This window comes from Mustela erminea, chromosome 8, assembly GCF_009829155.1.
Source record: "Mustela erminea isolate mMusErm1 chromosome 8, mMusErm1.Pri, whole genome shotgun sequence".
Lineage (NCBI taxonomy): Eukaryota > Metazoa > Chordata > Mammalia > Carnivora > Mustelidae > Mustela > Mustela erminea.
Window position 1 is genome coordinate 89,710,481 of NC_045621.1, and position 18,374 is coordinate 89,728,854.

At 32.0% G+C, this 18,374-nt stretch overlaps 1 protein-coding gene across 4 annotated transcripts in view; it reads left to right on the plus strand.

Moving 5' to 3' along the window:
• Nucleotides 1-18,374, plus strand: part of LRP1B (LDL receptor related protein 1B) — a 1,969,831-nt gene that overhangs the window by 1,726,975 nt on the left and 224,482 nt on the right. For all 4 annotated transcript variants that reach the window (XM_032356230.1, XM_032356231.1, XM_032356232.1 and 1 more), the window contains 3 exons: nucleotides 3,809-3,894; nucleotides 9,260-9,382; nucleotides 11,235-11,416. In XM_032356230.1, the coding sequence (XP_032212121.1) occupies nucleotides 3,809-3,894; nucleotides 9,260-9,382; nucleotides 11,235-11,416 (391 nt within the window). The remainder of the gene's footprint in view (nucleotides 1-3,808; nucleotides 3,895-9,259; nucleotides 9,383-11,234; nucleotides 11,417-18,374) is intronic.

Consider the following 18,374-nt stretch of genomic DNA (forward strand, 5'->3'; position numbering starts at 1 on the left):
TCCAACTGGTTAAACCTTTGCACATTTTGGAGACAAAAAGTAGCCCTTTCAAAATTTTTTTTATTTCATATTTACTTAAGTATTCTTGAAATATTCATCACTGAATCAATTTGTGTATTATTTGGAGACTGCTTTTTTGCTGTTGTTGTTTGTTTGTTTGTTTTTGTTTTTGTTTTACCAACCTACTTGGTACATCATGCATTCAGTATCTTAGGATAAGAAATAAAATCTCAAAACCAGTCAGTGTTTTTATTACTTTAAGCTTTTTGCTAAGGATGGTATAAAGGGGACAAATGCTAATGATTACAATTTTGGTCTTATTATGTAATATATCCATGCTGTAGCTGTTTCTCATTAACAGTAATAATTAGAAACTAATAATAATTTTAATACAAAAACTGTTGCTAAAGAGAGGAGAGATTCTTTCCAACTTTACTGAGATAGAGTTGACATAAAACTATGTAACTGTATTTTTAATTTTTTTAATGCTATGTAACTTTAAATCGTATAATGCATTGATTTGATACACTTATATACTGCAATATCATTGCCACCATAGTATTATGAACACCTCCATCACTTCACCTAATTACCATTAATTACCATTTCTTTTTTCTGGCAAAAGCATTTAAGCTCTACTCTCTTAGCAACTTTTAAGTATGTAGTAGTATTATTTATAATCATCAGGCTGTGCCTTTTATTCTCAGGTTTTACTTGTCTTCTAACTGGAAGTTTGTACTTTTTAACCAACATCTCCCCATTTCCCTTACCCCTAATCCCTGGTAAACACCATTTACTGTCTGTTTCTATGAGTTTGTTATTGTTGAGATTCGATGTATAAGTGATCTCACGTAATATTTGTTTTTCTCTGACTTATTTCACTTGGTATAATGTCCTCAGGGATCATCCAAGTTGTTGTACATGGCAGGATTTTATTCTTTGTCATGACTAAATAATATTCCATTGTGTATAAGTCTGCATAATATTACATATGCCTGTGATATAGAAAATATTTAATATATACTAATATATTATGCATACATTGCATGTGATATGATATGCATATGTGTAAATACAAATATATAAATTAAAGATGCATTTGAATACAGATATCTACACATATAAACATATTTACACATATGTGTGTATATGTCACATCCTCTTTATTCAACTGTTGATGGACACTTAGGTTGTTTCCATGTCTTGAATGTTGTGAATAATGCTGTCATTAACATGGGAATGTAGATATATCTTTGTTACCCTGTTTTCAATTCCTTTGGCTAAATAACCAGCAGCGAGATTCTTGGGTCATTTGTTAGTTCTATTTTTAACTTCTTTAGAAACTTCCATACTCTTTTCTATAGTGGATTTACATTCCTACCAATAATGGACAAAGGTTCCCTTTTCTCACATCCTTCCAACACTGGTTATCTCAAGTTTTTTTGGTGACAGCTATTCTAATGGATGTAAGGTGATATCTCATTATGGTTTTAATTTGCATCTCCCTGATGATTACTGATGCTGAGCATCTTTTCATGTACTTGATGGCCATTTGTATGTCTTCTTTGGAAAAAATGTCCATTCAGATCCTCTGCTTTTTTTAATTTATTTGTTTATTTATTCTCCCCACTCAGAGAGAGGGAGGGTTGGGAAGAGAGGGAGATAGAGAATCTTAAGAAGGCTCCATGCCCAGCTCAGAGCCCAACACAAGGATCAATCTCACAACCCTGAGATCCTGACCTCATGAGCCAAAATCAAGAGTCAGATGCTTAACAGACAGAGCCACCCAGGTGGCCCTCCTTTGCCCATTTTTAAATCAATTTTATTTTTTTATTGATTTGAACGAGCTCTTTGTATATGTTCAATATTGACCCTAATATTAACATCTTATCAAATATATAATTTTCAAATATTTTCTCCCATTCCATAGGTTGCCTTTTATCTATGTTATTTCTTTTGCTGTGCACAGCTTTTTAGTTTGATATATTTCTGCTTATTTTTGCTTTTATTACTTGTGGCTTTTTGTGTTGTACCTAAAACAATCATTTCCAAGAACTTAATGGAGACTTTTCTCAATGTTTTCTTCTAAGAGTTTTATAATTTCAGGTATTACATTTGAGCAGTAAAGAACATAACTGCCTAAATATTAAGGTAGAACATAACTGACCAATTTCATATTTATAAATATAGCTGACAATAGATGGCAAGGCACCTTCAACTCCACAGCCGACTCCCTTTAGTAGGGTTCAGAGTCTCAACTTACCATCAACACGAAGACTGAATGATTGGGGGTGCTGCCCTTGCTAATGGAAAGTGTCCAGCATGTGTGGCACAAATTTCTAACCCCTGGCATGTAAAGTATGCTAAAATATAATATAGTGCCCTATGTATTATATATTTACTGTGAAACTAAAAGATAAAAAAGAGGAATGTGATAATTTTTAACATAAATTTAACAGGACAATAACTCTATAACAACAAATGATTCATAATAAAATCCATATTAAATTACATAAAGTGAATACCATTTTCATTGCCTTTTTTTTTTTTTCTAATTTCTCCTGACACTAAATTTGCTTATCAGGGACTAAATATATGACTTCATCTTAGAAACAAAGCTGTTTAAAAAAAAGAGTTTGAACAAAACTTTGATTGAATTGACCCGGGGTTATAAAAATCAAGGATGTGGACAATATGAATTTAAATTATTCAGATAGGTATTCATATAAATGTGCTATACAAACTATCTTAATATTTTTTATTTACATATCCAGTTTGTGGGGGGAGACACCTGAGTGATGCACTCAGTTAAGCATCTGACCCTTGGTTTTGGCTCAGGTTGTGATCTCAGGGTTGTTAGATTGAGCCCCCTGTCAGGCTCCACCACTCAGCAAAGATTCTTTATATCCCTCTCTCTCTCTAGAATAAATAAATAAATCTTTAAAAAAAACAAAATAAAAATCCATTTTGTTTCCCAAAAAAAATCAGTTTTAAGAGAAAACTGATCTAAAGTTTTAGAGAATCTTCATATATTTGGAGCATGGTCAGATTCTTACTATTATCTATCCTAGATTCTAGAGCAAATGAGATACTATAACATACTAAAACAAATGAGATACTACAACATAAACATATTAGACAACCTATAAGAAGGAAATAAAGACCATTGATGACCATTAAAGGACTTAAAAAGCCAGATTATAGGGTAAGGTAAAATTAATAAACAAAAATTATAAAATCCAGAGTTCCAAAAGTATCTAAGGGAAGTCTCTGGGCAGATTTAAAAAAAGATAGATAGATAGATAGATAAATAGATAGATAGATAGGTAGATAGATAGATAGATAGATAGATAGGCAGTGATACCCTTGATCTTCACCAAAGTCATTCTGACAGCATTAGCTGTTTATTTGATTATCAAGAATGACTTTTCTGATTATATGAATTAAATGTACTGTAGGTTCTAAAATAGGTGTAGTGTATTATTTCCTGAAACTCATTTAAAAAATCAGATTATGACAGCAGATATTTTCCACCAATTCTGAATAAATTAGATAATCAGCTGTTCATGAAAATTGAAGGGAAGAGAGGGATGCATTTAGAATTATCTGGATCTTCCATACTGCCTGGGTATTTGCTATCTTTTCATTTTATTATCAATTGAAATTCTCAGTGTGAATTTTTTTAACCATTAATCTACCAGAGGGCACTGAATTTAAATTTGTAATGCTGCAAATACTGAAATTGAAACTAAGCAAAGTTGAAAACCATACATATGAAATTTTAATTACATTTTGTCTTGGTATTTAGATGAAGAACCTTTTCTAATTCTGGCTGATCATCATGAAATAAGGAAAATTAGCACTGATGGCTCCAACTATACACTTTTAAAACAGGTATGACATTGTCATAATGATTTCATGTTTAATATGGGTACTGCAGATATGCATTAGAATTATAGAAATATCTCACAATTAAAATTTATGAAGCACTTACTTATGGACACATGCATGTATATATATAAGATTACCATAGATGTTATTTTATTTGAATTGTCCAGGTGATGTTTCCAACATGTTACATCACACCATATCTAAGAAAGTTAAAAAAAACAAAAACAAAACAAAACAAAACAAAAAACAACAAATGAACAAATAAACAAACTAAAAAGACAACAACAAAAGCAAGGTTAATTAATGAAAGGGAAAACTATCTCAAGAAAAGCTAGATTAGAAAAAGCATAAAATTATCTTTAAAGTCTTTTTTATGATACCCAAATTGTTTTTACCCCTTGGGATTTAAAAATTAATGCCTTTTCAAGAATTTTAAGTTTCTGTTTATAGAACTAAGAAATAAAGTAGGATTGGTGATCTCTAGCTTTTAAAATTTAGAATTAGCAAGGGAGCAAAGATGTAATGGTAATCCAACCATGGTTCAAAGGTTGTGAGGCACATATTTTCAGTTTTACCCTCTTCATCCCTCAACATATCCACTCCAAGAGAGTCTAGGTTGATACGTTTTGATGTTTAAGTTCTATGATCAGAGTTTACTTATATATGTTATTTGAGATAAAAAGGTGTGATTTCCATTTTAGGACAGGACAGAAAACTCTGAATTGCTCACCTCAATTTTTATTTCTTGCAGTCTACGGTGAAAATAGCATAAAATCAAGTCACTAAAACTACAGTGCTTACTACATGGACTAGAGAAATCATATGCAGTTAGGTATACCATATTTTTAGTTGTCAGGAGAAATAGCTTCTTTGGGAAGGTTAAGTTGGTATATGTTTTACTACAAATGCCTTTTTGCCCCAGACCATATAATAGTGACATAAATATGTGAAAGTACTGTCTAGAACAAGTGTACCAAAAAAAGAAAAGAAAAGAAAAGAAAGGGACATTTCTTGTTCTTGTAATATGTTTGTGCCAGCATTAGGCATAGGCAAAGAAGGCCATTCATGTGGTGATTTTTCAGCATAAGGAAAACTTACTTAACTACAACTATTTTTGTCACTGACTGACGGATTCCTCCACTGCCATTGCCAGTTTCATTCATTTTTCTTAAGAATTTAGTTTCATTTAAGTGAAAATATTCATTAGCAATGGGACACTAACTCTCCCTGACAGTTGGATTTTCCGGATTTCCTTTAAGTCACAGATTGAAGATGAAACGTTCACATAAAAATCTAGATTTCAGGTTACTTCTGAAAATAAATAGGAAGGTATAGCAGTACTGGGCTCACATCCTTGAATGTCCACAATCCAAACTCTGTAGCAGCTGACACTTTGATGTAGAGGCCAACGCTCTCCAATTCACTGGAGTCGTCAGACTTCCTGCGCACTTGTCACGCATATACTTGTTCATGAATGTCTGTGAGGTTTAGATTCTTGCTCTTGAGATTAGTGTGCCACCAACATTCACTGTAGCATTAGAGAGAAGAATCTCTCATTGTGAACCCTGCAGAGACTGGGAAACATGTAAAATATTTTCATGTTGTTTATAAAAACTAAACAGAAATCTATTTAAAATATAAGAATTAGACCACTATCTCTTTAAGAGATGCATAAAGTAAGAATAATAATGATAAATATATAGATAGATAGATATAGATATATATAGGAAACAATTCCAGAGAAAAAGTTTTAGCATATATAAATGTGAAAAATGTTTGCAGTCCAAATGGCTTTCTACATTATTTAACTTAATTCTTTTTTCTATGCAGCCTAATTTTAAGCTTACAACAAAGTTACAAATTCCTGAAAATCATCTTTTTCTTTTGGAGTAGGTCTCTATATTCCCTCTAAGCCTCTCTATACCTTTAAAGTTGAATGTGCCAGCCATTGATTTCCTCATACAATATCTGGAAAAGGGACATGCTTATTTTCTCTTTACTGGATTGTTTTTGTTTGTTTGTTTAGCATTTCTTCCTTTTAGATTCTGCTATCAGAAAAGGAGAAAGTTCTTTCTTTAGAACACTCTGTGTATAAGCTCAGTTGAACTAATAACTAAAATAACAACAGTATTTATTGACTTCATGAAGACCATAACAGAGCTTCAATGACATCTCCTTGCTTTATTTTCCAACCCTGTGACTCAGGACATTTCTCCAGTATCCCTTTTGTCTTTTTATGGATACTATGTTACCAGAGATTGTTCTTAATGGAGCAAAATGATTTTTTTCTGTATGCATCATTTAAGTCTCTTTCATATACCCAGATTTCTTTAATATACGTGTTCAGATAGAACTTCTTTCCTGATATGGTTTTCGACTATTGCCATTCACTAGTACCTAAGTGGGGGTGACTATCAGATGGTTTTCTTCGTGTAGTGTTTATGGAAATGAAGGGGGAGTGAGAAAAAAGTGGAAGCTCATGAGGACTCTGAACATCTGTGTATTTGGAAAGCATTTATTAATGTGACCACTGAGCAAGGAAATAGACACACAAAAAGCTAGACAGAATCCTTACATCCAGTTTTGCCTGCAGTCTGTTTGGAATATGTCATTTCTGTCAGGGGTGATATTTTAAACTACAATTCATTAGAGCATTATAGGAATTTTCAAGGAGTTCTAGGCAGTAGAAACAGGTTTTTGGGTTTTTTTTTCCCTCAGAGATTTCTGTCTACATGTGCAGAGTAAAGTAAAAAACGGAAGTGATTATCTCCCCATATTTCTCTCAGTCAAAATAAGTGAAAAGACATCCTTGCCTTAAGTTTGGGAGGATTTTTTTGGTGTGTGTGTAGGTGATTAAGAAGAACAATTACCATAATATCTTGATTTTTATTCTCTCTGTTGTAGTCTGTATGAAGCATTACAGTGAAAAATTATAACAACTGGTAGATTATTTTTTACTCTATGTATTCTAAATTATAGTGGTAGCTTGTCCAGCTATAACTTAAATTCATATACCACATGCATAAAGAAAATGTACTGTAAAAACATGGATTTTGGAAGTAAAATGCATTAATCAAGTATTAATTTGATTAATTTAAGAGCATTAATCAAGTGGTTTTCCAGTGTTATCCAATTCAATCCTAGTAGTGGTTTTTACTCCAGTAAAATTGCATTGGGAAACAAAACACAATTTCCTAAATTAATCATCTTGAACCAAAGGGTGCAAATCTTCAGCTATAGAAATGAAAGAAGCAAATAGGATTTTGATGAAACCAATTTTCAGCTCTAAAACCACTGGGATGACTCTAGTGTTTAGACATTATTTTGACCATGCCCTTGGCTGTTTTAATGTTCCTTGCATATGATTCTGCAAAGAGAGAATTGCAAACTTTTCTGTGGGGATTAAGGGTAAAGCTGTAGAAAACTACTATTGGAGTGAATTCATTAAACTCTGTACAGAACTTGGAATATACTCAATTTATATTTTAAAACTTCATAGACCACTTCCCAGATATGTATGCTAAAGTGCACTGTTAAGGAGTCCCAGTTTTTAGCTTGTGAATGAATATTTAACAAATCTTTTCTTTCTGTGTGATTGATTTTTTAAGCATTAATGGTCATTATTTTTGATTAGTAATATCAGTAAGAAATAAACTTGTGTTTATTCACCTGGGTGAGGTGAGGAATTTAGAGACTATCATGTGTACTTATGTCTCTTATTTATGACCAATGACAAGCAGTTCCAAACTGTCAGGCTATTTCAGGTTAACTTTGTAATCTGGGGCAGAGGAAGGAGATTGTTCATGTTAAGCCAAATAAAAACATAAGACTTGAAACTATGACTTTTATATCATTATCACTAGAATTCAGCCCTGCTGAGAGAGAAAAAAAAATCCATATTTGCCAGAAACTTCTCTGAATTGCTTCTATAACTCAGCCATCCTCAGTCTTCTTTAGACCGTTAGAAAGAAATAAAATATGAACAGTAATAATTTAGCCTTGGCCTGAGTCTTATAAAAGAGTATATAAATCTAATGCAGGGTCATTATATCTGCTTTTGAATTTGGGGAATAGATCTGGAAACTGATTTGGGGAATAGATCTGGAAATTACTAGATGTGATAATCATCATCCTTCCTTTCCCTCCCCCTCCAACAAACCAAAATAGCTCATCTCCCTGAAGGTGCTAATCCTTACCCATAGGATGATAGCTACTTATAAATGACCCCCAAAATAACTTGAGTCTTAATTATAATTTTAGGTTGACTGTAGATACAAGCAAGTTTACAACAGGTATAATGGTATTGCTCTCTAGGGCTTTGCCAAATGTCTATAGTGTCAATTATTTTTAATACATAAAATTCATATATTAATAACTATCCAAGCCTTAAAAATGAGTTAACACAATGGAAATCCTGATCCAAATTTTGTTAGTCCATTGGCGTAGTAAATCTATGAGCGCTGACAAACGGTCAGAATTAAATTAATCCCTCAAAACCATTTGAATAATTCAGCACCTAAAAAAGATTTCCAGATCCTGATGTAAAATTCTCAAATCAAATCTGTCAAAAGAAATACCCATCACACCATAGAACTGTGGTATCCAGAAACCTATCAGTTGGATTCGTGTTCAGTTTTCTTACCTTCTGAAAAAGACAAGAGTCTGAAGGCAGGCATTCCCTACTCTTTCTATGTGGAATAAAAAGATGTTGACCACCCAGTTCCTCTTTAGTCAAATACTGACAACTCTCCTAAGATTATAAATTTTAAATTCTGACATGGCAGTCTCTTGGCTGAAGGGCCTTTGGAAGCAGGAAGAAACAAAATGAGGCAGCTGATTTATCTTGTTGAGACAAATGATTTTGGACAAAGTCAATTCTAAACTTTCTTTTCTGACTGATCAGATGGCTACCCAGGGCTCATCTTCAATCTTCAAGAATCTTTGGCCTTTCCAATTTAGATCTACTCTCTTTTCTGGTTATTCTACAACAGATAATAATGACATTAAATTAATACTTTTTAATATTAACCTAAAGTGAGAGTCTTTCACTTTATCTCCCTAAAAGCAGATTTTTTTTTCCACTCAGTACTGGATATTTACTTAAATCTTTATCTATAAGTAGTCCAAAATTTTTGTGACCCGCATGGAAAGTATTTTCAAATGAATTATGCAACATCTTAAGTGTATGGTACAGAGAAGATATAAACATAAAGTGCTTTTAAAAAGAATTGGTCACAAGTGCTCTTCATTGTAATAACTATAACTATTTAGGTTCAAAGGAAGATAGTGGTTCTTATGAACTAAAACAAAACATTTTAAAATAATTTCTATAAACTATTATTCAAACATATCCTTTTTTTATTTTTAGGGATTAAACAATGTTATTGCTATAGATTTTGATTACAGAGAAGAATTCATCTATTGGATTGATTCTAGCCGACCCAATGGCAGCCGCATAAATAGAATGTGTTTAAATGGAACTGACATTAAGGTAACTGCATGTTACAGTGATGGGATTATTGGATATTTTATTGGTATATCTGACTTGAATAGAAAATACTATTTCATGGTAAAAATACGACTCATAGAATGTATTAGGTTGATTTGAATTTCACATTTGTACAGTGTTAATACATACTTTAAATATGAAATATGAGGCTTTTTAATCCATATGTTTCATTATAACACTACTTCTTGCAATAAGATAGAAATCAAATTGGGAAAATAAAATTCGGAACTTTATTCACAACCTTACAAAATGTGAGGAATGCTTTTGGCTTGAATGATTAGTGCCTGACCTGCAATTGTGTTGATTTATATAAAAGGCAAAGTTGAGTCTGAGAATCTATAATTGAAAAAATTAATTACTAGACTCTAGATTGAAATTATAGCTCTATTAAAATTAACCTTCAATACAAGGAAATAATTTAATGCATTTCTGTAAAATCATGAATGTTCTGATCAGACAGCATCATAATTAAATATATGTCACATTCTAGATATGAGCTAGTTGGCACTATTTCTGAGTTATCTTGAGTTTCTTGTTCTGCTGAAGTGAGCACTGTGTTACCTTGTGTTTTAAAATAAAATTATATGAAAAAATAAAATAATTTTTGTTGCTTATATGAAGTAAAATATATTATAAAGACATTTAAATTCAAGTACAAAGAACGTATCAATTACTTTGACTCTTTTTGTAGCCGTCTCTAACATCATACAGAAATTTTTAGTGGAAACAATCATTTTTGAAAATATTAATAAAATCTTGAAATATGTTTATGCAATACCAAGACAACCAGTGTGATTGTATTTATATATAAACTTTATATATTTATGTATAAACTGATAATTTTAAATGAAATACCAGTTTGTTTATAGAACAAAGAAACAGATGAATTTTGTCTTTTTTAATTCTTTGACTAATTCACTGATTTTCATGTAAATTGTCAGCCATGCCAATTTTTTTAAAGGTAGAATTTGGAAGAAAGAAGAAAAGATATCTTGCAATTCAGTACAGTAGATTGATACCATTAGTTTCTGAAAATGCTATTATCTTTACTACTGACAACATTAGGGAAAGAATAACTATGAACTTTGATTATTGTTTTCTTGTTTCTAATATATAACCATTGACTGCTGTATAGCCCCAAATTCACTTTCTCCTTTCACATAATCCTCAAATCATTGAGAGCTCAGAAATAGCAGTTACACAGAATCTTTGGTTATTTTATATGCATCATGTTTATACATACAAAGTTTATATCCTTATTTAGCTGATATTGACATGGCTTAGAATGAAGTGCAGCAGTCATATGAATTTCACTTTTTTTGTTTAAGTTGAAATAAGGTATGTTCTCACTTATATATATATATTTTTACTCTTGTTGTAGTAGATAATTTGAATAGGGCAAGGCAAGAGCAGTTAGGAAAGTAGAGAATGCCATTGGTATCTCCTCAAGAACCTGTTAAAAGTAAATAATATCAATAATTCTGTGTGTATGTCTTTGTGTGTGATAGAATTTCTCCCCCCAGTTTTCAGAAGATGATAAACTAGAACAATAATGTCATCAACAAATTTGTAACTGCCCAACAGTTTTTTATTTTGGTGTTTATTTCCTAACTCCATATGTCATATTTAGGGGCCTGATTACAGATATTGTAATTCCTTGCATCACAAATGAGTAAGTAATTTTATTAGGGTAAACATGTTCTATGTTTTATGTTTAGATTCTATTTCTAATGTTTAAGTAGAATTCTATTATCTCTGTAAAAATCAAAAAGCAGTTGCTCAGTTCTTAAACTAGGTATTTACATTGTTAACTTTTAAATTCTTACCTTGTTAGGTAGTGCATAACACAGCTGTCCCCAATGCACTTGCTGTTGATTGGATTGGAAAAAACCTCTATTGGTCTGACACAGAAAAGAGGATCATTGAAGTATCCAAACTCAACGGTTTATACCCTACTATACTTGTTAGCAAAAGGCTGAAGTTCCCCCGGGACCTGTCTTTGGATCCTCGAGCTGGGTTTGTAACAAACATTGAAAATCTTAAATTAAAGATTAAAACTGTGGATTACATTCAATGTGGTAAATCCCATTCTGTAGGTTTTAACATGAAAACCAAGATGAAGTGTAATGTGTAGACATTCTTACTGGGAAGTCAAAAATAAGAATGTGACTACCACAGTGAAAAAGAAAAACATTTAAAATGATGAGATTTTGCAGCAAGTATTTTTAAAAGTTTTAAATGCAACTGTTTTTCTAAGTAATCTATAAATGTAGTGGAAATAAATAAAATGTGCAGATTTCTCCAATTTTAATGCCTTTAAATCTTGGAGGAAAAGAAGCGATTGTGGTTGGTCATGAATACAGATCATATAATTCCTGTACCACTTTAGGGCAAGAGACATAAGGATTGTCCATGAATAACAAATAACAAGTACATTATCCATGCATTCCAAAGGAATAGCAAAATGGAAATACTGAGAAAGATCCATATTGGAACTGTGTTTGAGTTGCATTTCATTGTAAGAAAGGAAAATAAGTCATTGTAAGGGTTAAGGACAGCAGGCTAGAGATTCCAGATAAGGGAAGAACACACAATAAGGTGTCAGAATTTAGGAGTCAAAGTCAGATATGTGGCTGCTAAAGTTCTGTAGACTATGACCATTATCATTCACTTTTAATTGTGTTGTTTGGTAAAGAAGGCATGCCTTTCCTTTTTTTTTTTCCCCCTCCCATTATAATTTAGAGTGATTACATACTCCAAAATGATCTCTGTAGAAGTTCAACCTTCTTAACGTGCTTGTTAAAAGAACAAATTTAGAGAAAATGTGATTCTTTAAAATAGGACACATTCACAGTAACAAGTGTAATGATCACAGTAGTGCTCTAAATTTTCTGCTGTATAAATTAATTTCACTTAATATGTCTCATGAAATTACTGCTTTTATCATATCATATACAACAACTAGCAATAGTTTCTTGCTAATGTGTTACAACTTTTTTTTTTCTTCCCTTATGTTTATAATTGGCAATGTGATCATATCACTATATATTTTATAGCTTAATTTTAAAGTTTACTTTGGGTAAAAGCAGTACCTAATAGGAGAAGACTTATACTGTAAATACTCTTCTGTTTCCAAAGTTATGTACAACTTTTAGGTTTTTGCTATATAATTATGTAACCATTTTGTTACCTTTTAAAGTATTTTCCTTACCATAGCAACAGAAGATTCAAAAGAATGTCAATTCCATTTTAATTGAAACAGAGTCACAAGAGAGTTTCTTTTTAATATGTCTCAGGAAATAATGGCCAGTTGTACTAAGCTTAACTATTGTCATCATTCATTCATAAGAATGTGAATATTTTAATTACTTCAGTATTTTATCAGATGGTATTTATTTTAGTGTGTTCAAACCATTGTCCTTTTTTTGAAACCAATAGGGTTGGCTTATCTTCTCATTTTATACTCTCCAAGATGCTTCATATTAAACAGAGAAGCATTACCTGTAGATCATAATAGTATTGTGGAATTTATTAGTTATAAAGCAAAAACTGTATCTTTGCCTAGTGAACACAGCTGAGCTTAGCTTTAAGTTTTATTTTTCCTGGGTTATAGGTATTATTACCCTGTAAACTGAAAGCAGCCTTAAGTTATCATTAATATAAACCCATCCATCAAAAGTGTCAGTTAAAATAGTGAAGTACTAAATTACTGTAAATATTATGAAAGACTCCCTTGATTGCAATTTTGGATAATATTTTATTATGATATAGATATGGTAAAAAAAAAGATAAAAATCAGATCTTTTTATGTAACAATTAAAGCCACCTATTTTAGCAGATAAAATTTAATGACACCATTTTGTACCTGCTGTTTTTCTTCTTCCCCGAAGTGAGACAATAGGGCAAACTGGGATTTTAGTTTGTATGAGATGCGCTTCAGGGTGAAAATTTCATAACTGTCTAAAATATTGTGTAATCCTGCTTTTAAAAATCAGCTTAAATTATAAGATTATGTGATAAAAATGCCCGTGAATATTTCTACATTAGATTAACGTTGCAGTTTACATATGTTTTGAATTGGCCAACATGACTGACCCCCCATTTCCTTAAGGAGAGTAATTTCTGCTCTGATGTTTAGTGAAGGATAAGGAAATCGTTTGTGTAAAAGAGGATAAAGATCACTGGACTAATGTAATGAAGCAACCAAACTTTTAGGAGGTAGCTTAGAGGTCCTTTCTGTCTTTTAATGATAGTATCCCAATTGTCACAATATCAATTTCATATGGTGGTTACTAAGAATGATAAGTAGATCAAGTAGATAGATTGATCACCTTCCTGTTTGTTACATTTAAATTCAGCTGAGATCCAATTATCCTAATCATTCTGTTATCTGGTTTAGTTTGGGAAATGCTGTTGTAATTTATCATAAGTTGGGGGCAATTAATATTATTTACACCAGTGTTTATAAAAGTTGTCATTTATGCAGTATATATATATATATATATATATATATGCACATTTTAAAGTAGAATAGGAAATATAATGTTAAAGCCAGACTGAGCATAATTTAGTTTTTTGGATGATTAATGTTATTTCAGGTAATCCCATAGCAAAAGACCATTATGACAGACAATAAAGTGAATGTGTGATATTACTGTTAATAGAAGATTAATCTACTCATTCATTAATTCAACTCATATTTCTTTAGCATTTAGTGTCTTTCTGTCCCTGTTCTAAGTAGCAGCAAAATAATAAATGGCATAGTCCTACCTCTAGGTATTTCACAGTTCAGTGGTAAGCAGGTGAGTAAATAATTACAATACAATGCAGTAACTTATTAAAATAGAAAAAAAATAGAAAATGTTTCTATCTCAACTAGATTCAGAGTCTGCTTTCTGGACAAGATGGGTAGAGTAAGAATTATTCAGGAGATGCAGTGCACTTCAGAGCAGGCAGAAAGAACAAGCTCTGTGGGAAAGCAAAGATGCATAGAAGGGCATGGCACATTCAAGGAACTGAAAAGAACTCACGTTTGGGACAATTTAAGTTTGTACATTTGTGAAACTTTGATACCAGTCCACTTTACAGAGCAGAAAAAGGCCTAGGGATCAAAATAACAACAACAAAACAAACCTTATAAGATTTCTGGTTCAGGCAAACAGGTTAATAGAGGAAGATCTCTCTAGAATATGAGGAATACAGGAAAGTGGCAGAGATAAGAAAGGGAGATGATCAGTGTGTAAACCTACTGGAATTGGAGTTCCCATGTAATAACAATGATAATGAAGATACCTAGCCGCTTCTCTAGAATTCTATGAATTTGAAAACTGTGTCTGCATTTATCACTTTAGTTGCTTGTACTGTTTTTCTGAGTCTGTGAGAAAAACATTATTATTCTAACTATTATCCTTAAAGTACAGAAAAGAACATTGAATCTCAAAAGGGCCTAGTGATTCTCTCAGGATCATATAGGTAGTAAGATACTAAATTGAGGATTTAACCTAATTCTCAAGCTTTGGTCCCTTACTTTTCCTATTATATCATATTAGAATTTTCAGAAACAAAATGATCTTGGATCGTGATTGTGTTTTTCAGGAACCATGCAAACAGAGATAAGAAAAAAACATAAAGACAAAACTACTATAGTTTCTTCCATTTTAATAAATAGGCTTTTTACAAGATTTTAAATGTGGATATGAGTATTTTGGAAAAAATACAATCATTACAAGCGTGCTTTATTATTAAGAATATTTTTCTTTGGGGACGCCTGGGTGGCTCAGTTGGTTAAGCGGCTGCCTTCGGCTCAGGTCATGATCCCGGCGTCCTGGGATCGAGTCCCGCATCGGGCTCCTTGCTCGGCAGGGAGCCTGCTTCTCCCTCTGCCTCTAGCCTGCCACTCTGTCTGCCTGTGCTTGCGCTCTGTATCTCTCTCTCTCTCTCTAGCAAATAAATAAAAATATTTAAAAAAAAAAAAAAAAAAAAAGAATATTTTTCTTTGGATTCCTTTTCTAGTAGTCTGTTAGCAATACCCTAAGAAAATAATACTAGGTGCTATTTTGAATTATAAATATATTTTAATGAAAATATATTGAAGGACTCATATATAACTCAGTATCTGTATCCACTATTGCCAATACAGATAATGATAATGCAAATACATTTGAAAAAGACACATTTTATGTTTCTGTATCTTCCATATGTCATTCTTTCTTCCTAGAATGCCCTTCTCATTTTCTCAAGTTTGAATAACTTCCCATTTTTCCAGCAACAGCACGGAATATTGCTTCCTCTGTGAAACATTCCCCAACTGTGCCTAAGAAGTCCCTACATATTGACCACATACCATTGCATGACTTTTTATTTTTTTTAATTTTTATTTTTTGAGGTATAATTGACATAAAATATTATATTAGTTTTAGATATACATAAGAGTATTACTGGTACAAATGTCTATCTCTCCATCTAGAAAGTGAATTCTTTTCACAAGAAGGCTTGGTTTAATCACTGGTTGTACCAAACACAGAGCTTGTTAAATTCACTGCAGAAGGAAATAATAAATGGGTAACTGGATATACACAGCAAATAGGGTATAGCTGCAGGGACATTATACCTGCATCATTGCCCAAACCAATACATCAGTATGTAAATAACCTGCATGTTTGGAGGAGAAAGGTCATAAGGGAACTTTTGTTATGAGGGAATGAAAGGCATGCTAGGAATAAAAACTCAGTTTCTGATTTCTGTGGGAAAATAGAAATATTCTACTAAAACAAACAGTTGTATTAAAAAAATCCTTTCTCTACCAATTTTTAAACCTATCCATATTTAGTCAAAAACACAGGAAATGAACATCAAAAATTAATTATAATTTAAAATTAGAAATAATTGCTGTTGGAAGAAATATCTATTTCCTGAATTCAGGAAAAAAATAGTAAAAACAGCAGAATTCAATTTTAATTTTTTAAAGAAATGGAGCATATTATATTAAACTATAAAAGACATCCTCAGGAACCACAGAAGCCTATTGTTATGGTTACAGCGGACATTGTTTTCTTTGTTCACATTTTGTTATAACTTACAGAGTAGATACCATTTGGGCCTGAGGTTTTTCAGATGTGATCCTAGGTAAACATTACATGTAATATGGACGAAATTTGGAACTCCCCTTTTGACATTTTCAGTGAAGTTTTCATTTTTCAGCTTTGACCATTTATAGAAAATTTTGTACTTAAGTAGTTTTTAAGAAGTTGAATTTCAGATGTTAAAATTATCAGAATATCTGGTACAGTCTTACTGGAAAACTTGGAAAAAATGTATGATAGAGGGGCCTAAGTATGGAAAGTTAAACCATTAAAGCTTAACCATCAGAAGGTAGGTATTCATAAGGAAAGAGCAATCCTGAATCTATGAAGATTCATACATACCTGAAAAGAGTTAAATTATATTTTTCTCCAATGTAATAGAATCTTTTTATATTCTTCTTTTGGTTGATGAGTACTTAAAAAGACAAATTGTGATAAAACACAAAATAGAGACAAGTTACATAAAATTATATGCTCAATTCAGATGCAACCTATTAGGTGAGTATCACTAAACCAATATATATAGAGAGGGAGTGGACAGATATATATGAAATATATAATACATACATAGTAGAGATAAAAAATAATAGCTAATATTTGCTAAACTCTTACACCATGTTTACCAATGCTCTAAATTTATTTCCTGTATTCCATCACTTAATCCTCATGATGATCTTATGAGGAGGAACTATTATTAATCTTTTCAACATGTGAGTAAACACAGTCTCAAAGAGGTTAAATTGGCCACATTCACGCAGCTAGTAATAGGTCAACCCGAAATTTGAACCTCATGAGTCTGTTTCTAGAACTCATTTCCTGAAGGCTCTACATAGTGTTGCTTAGAGCAAAAGGTAGTCTATAAATCTAGAGACCTGAGCCCTTGTTCCAACTGTATCACTATTATAATAGACTGTGACAACACACATAATCTTATATGGTTTCCGTTTATCAGTAAAATGAAGGTCCTAGGCTAATGATCTTTAAGATTTGTTACAGCATTAAAATCTTCAATTAAGTTATATTTTGCTTTAAAATCTGAAAGAGATAAGGATTATTCATATCTTTGTAAGGTAGCTATGAATATAAGATTTATGTTCAGAGAACTATCAGTGAGCACAATATTTATTTCATGCTTTCTTTTATCTAGGTAAAATTATCATTCCTCCTTTTGTGCCTCCGTAGTAAAGTGGCTTTATCATTATACTTTTTTTCATTTATTTTACATCCACCTATATTGTATTCACTGAGAGATCTTTAAAGGCAAAAATCGTATCTGTTTACCTCTGTGTTCCCAGTTCTAAGGGGTACCTGGTACATAATATGGCCTCAAAAATTATTGCAACATGGGGGCTTAAGTGGGTAGGAGAAGAATAAATGAAACAGGATGGGATTGGGAGGGAGACAAACCAGTGAGTGACTCCTGATCTCACAAAACAAACTGAGGGTTGCTGGGGGGAGGGGGTTTGGGAGAAGGGGGTGGGATTATGGACATTGGGGAGGGTATGTGCTTTGGTGAGTGCTGTGAAGTGTGTAAACCTGGTGATTCACAGACCTGTACCCCTGGGGATAAAAATATATGTTTATAAAAACTAAAAAATTATTAAAAAAAGATTATTGTTTCAAAATATTGTTCTTAATCTACTTAAGAATGGTTCTGGTACTTATTAGAGTTGTTATACCAGTGTGAGTAAATTGAGGTAGGTTCTTTGATTATGAGGCCTGAGAATCTATGTTAGTACTTTGTGGGTTCCTATGTTCACGATATATGTGTTGTTCGATTACACATTGTGTAATTGAGTAATTGTAAGTGAGATAAAAGATAGTAATTCTGTAGACCAAAAAAAGCTAAAGCACAGTTTCCCAAAGTGTTTCCCTAGGAAAATAAATGCTAT